General features: G+C 41.6%; 1 protein-coding gene across 1 annotated transcript; it reads right to left on the bottom strand.

Annotated features, from left to right (window-relative positions):
• Nucleotides 1-604: 604 nt before the first annotated feature.
• Nucleotides 605-1129, bottom strand: LOC135154330 (galanin receptor 2b-like). The gene has a single exon (XM_064100439.1). The coding sequence runs from the start codon at nucleotides 1127-1129 to the stop codon at nucleotides 605-607; it is 525 nt and encodes a 174-aa protein (XP_063956509.1).
• Between the last annotated feature and the right edge of the window lie 7453 nt (nucleotides 1130-8582).

Raw genomic sequence — 8582 nt, 5'->3', positions numbered from 1 at the left:
GAATTTTTTAACAGTGCAGGCCAGTAACGCGGCATTTGCTCTTACGAAAATGGAAACATCAAGCCAACGAGAAAGCTTTAGCTTCAAACCTTGCTAGTTTACCCTAATAGCCTTTGTCATACTCATAGCCTCCATCATAATCCTAATTCTGAACCAAAGAACCTGATCACAACCCTAGCCCTCGCCTTATATCAGGGAAATTAATGGAACAGCAATTTTAAGGGTTCCACGTCATTTTCTCCTGCGACAATTGCTCCTACCGAAATTTCACTTATTTAGCCGAATATAGACCCCAAAATCGAAGCGACCCCTAACCCAATCCTCATACTCCAGTCACTTTGAACCCTTAAACCTTTTTTATAGCCCTTATACCGTCACTTTATATTTTTTTGGAGAAATTGGCGGAGGAGCAAATGGCACAGGAGCAAATAACGAGCTAAGTTCGCGGTACAAAATGTCATATAATCCGAAGACAACGATTGACGCTCAACCATATTAGTCTAAAGGGGGAAGGAGTCCAAATAACCCGGATCCTTTAGGCTAAATCACGAACCAGGGTGATATATGTCACCGTTCAGTAAAATGTCCCTTTTGTAAGGACCACTCAAATATGACCGAAAATAGGAGCTCTAGCCGTGTCAGACTTGGTCCATATTTCCCTGACACCTTGACGGAATCGTTTATTTTGGCATGCGTAGATGAAAGGGTTGAGGCACGAGTTGAATGATGCCAGAACAACCGTAAAGCGATGGAGTGTACCCAAATAAAACCACTCTGGCATGACTCCAAGGTTGTAGCAAAAGTAGACGAATTGATTTGGGCCAATGGTGATGATGAATGTGGCAACGACAATGGCCATCATTCGCAGTACCCTACGCCGAGCGGCCAGGTGATATGATGGTTTCGAATGCGAGGTAGCAGCGAAACGGAGAGACTGACGAAGCAGCATGCGGGCACTCAGAATCTGCGTTATCAGCATAGTCATTACCGGAATTGCATACAAGAAGATGAAGTTGAGGGAACCGGTGAATATCCTCGTGAACTCTGAGAGATCTTCAGCGATGCATTCCTGGTTCGTTGGGTCAATCTTGAAGCGGTAGTTATTCCATAGCTTAATCAAAGACCACATCCATATTACACCAACCCCGAGCCGGACGCGCCTTTTGGTGATATAAATGTTGTATTTCAATGGACACGCAATAGCGATGTATCTATCGAAGCAGATAAATAGGAGAATATAAATCGAAGCGGTGATACAAATCCAAATGAGCGTGGTAGAATACAACGTCCAACAGTAGAGTAGACCGAGCCAGTTTAGCGACACTGTTCTAGGTCTTGGAAACGGAAGAAGAAGCAAGGAAGTAAGAAAATCAGCCACGGCAAGACTGCCTATCAAGGTATCAGTGGAACGACTGAAGGAGCGTTGGGGAAACAGTACTAGAAGGACAACTAGATTACCTAGAGCGCCTAAGGATGATGTTATTGATTGGAGAATGGTGTCCCAAGATCTCCAGTTCATATCTTCCAATGTCCATGACTGGTTAGAAGGTAGAACTGTAGATGACATTGTGGTCGTCATTGCTCGAGTTCGGAATCGGATTCGATGTGTTCTGTTCTTTGTGGACTAAAATTTGAACAGTGAAATATAACATTCGTATTTCCCCTCTCAAACGCACTTGTGTACCAACATGACCAATGCCGTCTGAATTCTAGAACGATCAAAATTTCAATGGCTTTTGAAAAGTTTCATCGACGACTTTGCAGGTGGGATGTGGAGAAATAGAAGAAAGACGTACGACGGACGCTCACTTCATGATGCTGCGACCGGAAAAGGAAAAAGTGGGTGAAACGCTTGATTGATGTCAACCAATCCAGCATAACCCATCGTTCTTTGTGGACTGAAATATGTCAATCATATATAGCGCTTCTTCTTTCTCAAACTCACTTGTAAATAGATGTGGCAAACTTCATATTCCTTTTTAGAAGCGTCATCAGTAACTTACACGCTCGAAGTGAAACAAAAATATATATAAAAATAAAGTGAAAAGATGAAGGACGCTCGCTTCATGATGCTGCAAATGCCAAGGAAAAAAGGATGAAAAGCTTAATTGATGTATACCACTACGAGCATAACCCCCATCGTAATCATAAGTTCTCCGAACCATTGTCACCTTAATGTGGATCAAGGTTGTGAATGAAAAAATATCTAGCGGATGCTTTTTATTTTTTTCAAATCTGATTGATCATTGATTACCATTTTAGAAAGTAAGAGGAAACGTGACGGAAAATCGGTCTCCGGAGATCATGCAGACTATGCCACGTCTATAACAGTTCTCGCTAGCGCTCTTAGTACGCTGTAGCAGTTCCCACTGCGTCAATGCCATTTTTCTTTGACGCAGCGAGAACTGGATGGATGTAGCGTTGGTGTAATGGGGGTATCAGTTGGCTCTACTTCCAAATAGACGAGATACAGCAAGTCGGGATATATGCTTGATGTAGTTAGAACGTACACGTTCGCAACATAAACTTCACAACGACGTGGTGCGGACGTAGCTCGCACGTGAAAATTTCACATCTTGTTCTGCAGCCATGGCCCTAGAAAGTGGGGGTGCTGCGTGCATTATTCTCCATAGGCAGCACCACCTGTTATTCTGGAAGATGTGTAAAAATGGGAACAAGTAACGAAACTGACCTTCTTTTTGTAGTGAAACCCCCCTTTTTCAAATTTCTCGGGAACAATTTATTTAGTAATGAGGGAAAACCATTTTTTTTTGGCTATTCAAATTTGTCGGGAACAATATTTGATCTCCATTTCGTAGTGGAAACCTTTTTTTTTTGCTTTTCAAATTTACATCAGCACCCCCAGTCAAATATCGTTTCAAGGGCCTAGTCCGCAGCCCGTGTGGTGTGTGTGTTTTGTGGGCCATACAGCCCACGTTTTCTATAATATAGGAGAGAGAGAGAGTGAGCGTAAAAGCAAAAAATAAAGTATGTGCTGTATGGGAGTGGATGGGATCTTCAACCCACATATTTTCTAAAATTGTCAAATCATTCTGTATCATTGACAGCATAATTCTTATCCAACATCGTCGTTCTATTTGTTTTTTAGTTCGCTCGGTAGCCCAAACAAGATTTTTTTTTCTCAAAGGGGCGCATAGGACGACCAAATTCATTTTTTTAATGCAGTCAAAGAAAGCACTGATTGGACGGGAGTTATTTTCGCGCTTGCCCTTCGGTTTTCCTTTAAGATAACTTCAAACTGAACACCCCTCTCTATATCGTTGTTTAGGCCAAGTTAACGCCATGCCTCTCCCTTCTCTCCCTTTCACATCGTTCTTTCTCTGTTTCCCATATCTCTCATCAACCTCCGCTCCTTACCCTTTTATTAGTGTACTCAACTGCAGTCATTATCGTACATAAGGAGGGGGGGGGGGGGAGGCAGGGGGACAGTGTGCCCCCTGATGAGTCGCAACACATGCAAGGGACGTATCCCTGCCCCCCCCTGACGAGTCAAAACTGATCCCTGACGAGCCACAAGTGACCCCCTCCTTTAAACTTGAAGGCCTTTTTTAGTTACGCCACTGATTGCAGTCACTCGACTCATTTGAAACCATAATACAGTTTAACATGAATGCTGTTAGTTATAATCAGAGGCCAATTATCGAGTGCGTCGGAGTGCTTACATGACATGTTGCCTAAAAAGGCATGTTTCAATAAATGAAGAGCTCACTTGCAAAAGGGGTTAGGTCCATTTTTCATCAAATTTGATTTTTATGTCTCAATGTATAGATTTTTAGTAGCTCTATGAGATGATACCAAAGAAAAGTTGAAATTCCGATTAAAAAGTTAACTAAAATGGCAAAGAAAAGCCACTTTTTTTTTCAAAAAGGTTAGGTCCATTTCAGTTTAGTTGCAAAAGGGGTTAGGTCCAAACAGAATTTTTTTGGAAAAGTATATCATAAAATATATGAAGACAGGTAGATTTCTTTTATACCCAATTTCATGTTCTCATGGAAGGGTATCATGAAAATTCAGTTTCGCATAAGAATATTGCAATATGGGAGAATTAAAAAAATTATTTTCTTGGAGTGGACCTAACCCCTTTTGCAACAAAACTCTTTTGAAGAACTCATTTGTCAAAATGGGTTCGGTCCATTTTTCATAAATGTAATTGTTTTCTGTCTCTAAACCTCTAAATTTTTAGTCACTTTGATGATACGAAAGAAAATTTGAAATTCAAATGAAAACGTGAATGAAAGTGGCAAAGAAAAATCACTTTCTTAAAGGACAAGTCCACCCCAACAAAAAGTTGATTTTAATAAAAAGAGAAAAATCCAACAAGCATATCACTGAAAATTTCATCAAAATCGGATGTAAAATAAGAAAGTTATGACGTTTTAAAGTTTCGCTTAATTTCACAAAACAGTTATATGCACATCCTTGCTGGTATGCAAATGAGGAGACTATGACGTCATCCACTCACTATTTCTTTTGTATTTTATTATATGAAATATGAAATATTCTAATTTTCTCCTAATTGTCAAGTGATACAATGATTAATTCCTCCCTGAACATGTGGTTTTAGCATTGTTTAATACTATATGGTTCAGTCAAGTTGGTCCTTATTATCAAATCTAAAAAAAATGAAATATTGTATAATTCAAACAATAAAAAACAAAAGAAATAGTGAGTGATGGACATCATCGACTGACTCAGCTAGTTGTGCATATCACTGTTTTGTAAAAATAAGCGAAACTTTAAAATGTCATAACTTTCTTATTTTACATCCGATTTTGATGAAATTTTCAGCACTAGGCTAGTTTGATTTTTCTTTATTTATTCAAGTCAGCATTTTCCTGGGGTGGACTTGACCTTTAATCAAAAGAGATTGGATTCATTTCAGTTTAGTTGCAAAAGGGGTTAGGTCCACAATGATAATTTTTTTAAAGATATATAGAAAAAAATTGAAGACAGGTAGATTTCTTTTATACCCAATTTTATGTTCACATGATAGGGTAGTACATCATGACAATTTAGTTTCTCATAAGACTATTGCAATAAGTGAGAATAAAAACATGGTTTTTCTCGGAATGGTCCAAAGTGGACCTAATCCCTTTTGCAACTAAACTCTTCAAATACTTCACAATGATTCAGACGGAGTTTGAAAAAAAAATCAAGTCCTAAAATTCAACTGTCAATCTTCTTGGTTTGCTATTCCAGGCGGAGGTACACACCCCTCTCTAAATTGCTATTCGTGCAGGCGCGGATCCATGGGGGGGGGGCCGAGGGGGCCTTGGCCCCCCCCCCTTCGGCAAAAAAAAAAAGAGGAAAGAAAGAGGAAAAAGAGGGGAAGAGGGGAGAGAAATGAAGAAAAAGAAGAAAGGAAGAGGGGGAAGAAGGGTAGAAAAAAGAGAGAGGAAAAGGGGGAGAGAAAAGAGGAAAGGAGATAGGGGAGAGGAGGAAAGAAAAAGGAGGGGAAAAAAAGAGGAAGGAGGAAAGAAGAGAAGAGAGAGAAAGGGGAAAAGAAGAGGGGAAAAGAGAGGAAAAGGGGGAAGGAAGAAGAGGAGAAAAAAGAGAGAGGAAAAGGGGAAAGAAAAGAAGAAAAAGGAAAGAGGGGGAAGGAAGGGAAGGAAAAGGGAGAGGAAAAGGGGAAAGAAAGAGAAAGGAAAAGAGAGGGAAAGGAGAAAAAAAGAGAGAGAGAGGAAAAAGAGGAAAGAAAAGGAGAAAAAAGAGGAAGAGAAGAAAAGGGAGGGGAGGGAGAGGGGGAAGAAAAAGAGGAAGAGGGGAAAAGAAAAGGAGGGAGGAAAGAAGAGAAGAAAAAAGAGAGGGGAAAGAAAAGAAGAAAAAAGAAGAGGGGAAAGAAAAAAGGAGAAGAAGAGGGGAAAGAAAGAGAAAAAAGAGGGAGAGGGGGAAGGAAGAGAAGAAAAAGGGAGGGGGAGGGGGGGAAGAAGAGGGGGGAGGAAGAGGGGAAAAGGAAAAGGAGAGAGAGGAAGAGGGAAGAAAGAAGAGGAAAAAAAGAGAGAAGGGGGAGAAAAGAAAAGGGGAAAGGAAGAGAAGAAAAGGGAGGGGAGAAAAAAAGAGGAAGAGGGGAAAGAAAAGGAGAGAGAGGAAGGGGAGGAAAGAAGAGAAAAAAAAGAGAGGGGAAAGAAAAGAAAAAAAAAGAGGGGAAAGAAAGAAGAAAAAAGGAGAAGAAGAGGGGAAAGAAAGAGAAAAAAGAGGAAGAGGGGGAAGGAAGAGAAGAAAAGGCAGGGGGAGGGGGAGAAAAAAGAGGAAGAGGAGAAAGAAGAGGGGGGAAGAGAGAGGAAGAGGGAAGAAAGAAGAGAAGAAAAAAGAGAGAGAAAGGGGAAAGAAAAGAAAAAAAGGGGAGAGGAAGAGGGGGAAGGACGAGAAGAAAAAAAAAGAGGAAGAGGAGGAAAGAAAATGATGTTCGAACCAAAAGGGCGCCGAAATGATGTTCGAAGGAATGTCAAAATGATGTTCGAACTGGGGGCCGAATTGATGTTTGAACGGGGGGGGGGGGGGATTGATGTTCGACGTAGGGGCGCCAAATTGATGTTCGAACTAGGGGGCGACAATTGATACTCGAGCTAGGAGGGGGGGGGCGAAATGATATTCGAACTAGGGGCGCCAAATTGATGTTGGACCTACATGTAGGGGCGCCGAATTGATATTCGAACTAGGAGGGCGCCGAAATGATGTTCGAAGAGATGTTAAAATGATGTTCGAACTGGGGGCGCCAGATTGATACTCGAACTAGGGGGGCTCAGGATTGATGTTTGAACTAGGGGGCGCCAAATTGATACTCGAACTATGGGGCGCCAAATTGATGTTGGACCTACATGTAGGGGCGCCGAATTGATATTCGATCTAGGAGGGCGCCGAAATGATGTTCGAAGGGATGTTAAAATGATGTTCGAACTGGGGCGCCAAATTGATACTCGAACTGGGGGGGGGGGGGGGGGGGGACCGAATCGATGTTAGAGCTAGGGGGGGGGGGGGCGCCAAATCGATACTCAAACTAGGGGGCGCCGAATTGATGTTCAAACTAGGGGGGCGCCAATTTGATACTCGAGCTAGGGGGGGGCCAAATGATATTCGAACTAGGGAAGGCACATTGAGTTCGAAGGGATGCCAAAATGATGTTCGAACTGGGGGCCGAATTGAAGAACGACCTACATGTAGGGGCGCCGAATTGATATTCGAACTAGGGGCGCCAAATTGATGTTGGACCTACATGCATGGGCGCCGAATTGATATTCGAACTAGGAGGGCGCCGAAATGATGTTCGAAGGGATGTTAAAATGATGTTCGAACTGGGGGCCGAATTGATGAACGACCTACATGTAGGGGCGCCGAATTGACATTCGAACTAGGGGCGCCAAATTGATGTTGGACCTACATGCATGGGCGCCGAATTGATACTCGAACTAGGGGGGGGGGGGCGCCGAATTGATGTTCGAACTAGGGGCACCACATTGATGTTTGAACTAGGGGGCGCCATGGGCGGAAATCACAGGGGGACAGGGGGGACGTGTCCCCCCTACCAAAAATAGTAGGGGAGACACAATATCAAATCTCCCCCCTACTATTTTGGTCTTTTATGATGGAGAAAAATACATCATTCACATTCGAAATAATACATGTATTTAAAACTATTAAAATGACCTTACATTTTAAATGGGTGAAAACCTTCTTTTTTGTTTTACTTTACTTTTTTTACTTTACTTTTTTACCAGGAGGGCCCGAGGGGCCCTCCTGGATGGGCATTACACATTATCACATTTCACCATTTCACATTACACATTTCACCTCGTAAATCGAAGTTTCGTTATTTTGTTTGATTTAAAAACTGATTTTTAAAGAGTGCTTTCTAAAAATGACAGCTTTATGGCCTGAATATTAACATTTTCTGCTCGCGCTACGCGCTCGCAAATTTCGATTTATCAAGTACCTATTATTTTCGTGTATTCCATTTTGTTTTGAAAATATCCCATTTCAAGTCTTGATTGTCAAAACGTATCAGATTTGATTGGCGAGTTATGTATGTCTCAACATTGATTTTCAGCTTATCAAGATTTTGGCTCGCGATTTGCGCTCTCATTAATGGTTAAAAAATATTTTAACTGATGCATCCTATTCATAATTACAATCAGTGGCGTACCGTGGGTCACGGCATTGGGGGGGCACCAGCAAAAGTTTTGAGTCACTAAGTGAGCGCGCGAAGCGCGCCCAGCTGCCAGGTATACCTAATAGAGACATTTTAAGGACAGTGCCATTAAACGGATATGTTTCTCACTGGTCAAATAATGCGAGCGCGAAGCGCGAGCTTAAAATTTTTGATATTTAGACCTAAAAAGGGACATTATAATCAATCTTTTGTAATCATGATATGTACCTGTCTCGCTAAATAATGCGAGCGCGAAGCGCGAGCTGAAATTTTTGTAAATATTGACCCCAAAACAGGAAGATTTTAAGGACTATATTTTAGGAATGCATTGAGAGTATACACATCTCACCATAGTCATCTAATGCGAGTGCCAATAAGCGCTTGCTGATTTTGTTAGAATTACATCTAAACATGC

The sequence above is a fragment of the Lytechinus pictus genome, chromosome 6, assembly GCF_037042905.1.
Source record: "Lytechinus pictus isolate F3 Inbred chromosome 6, Lp3.0, whole genome shotgun sequence".
Taxonomy (NCBI): Eukaryota; Metazoa; Echinodermata; class Echinoidea; order Temnopleuroida; family Toxopneustidae; genus Lytechinus; species Lytechinus pictus.
Note: the sequence above shows the minus strand (reverse complement) of the source record. Positions and strands in the feature narration are given on the sequence as shown.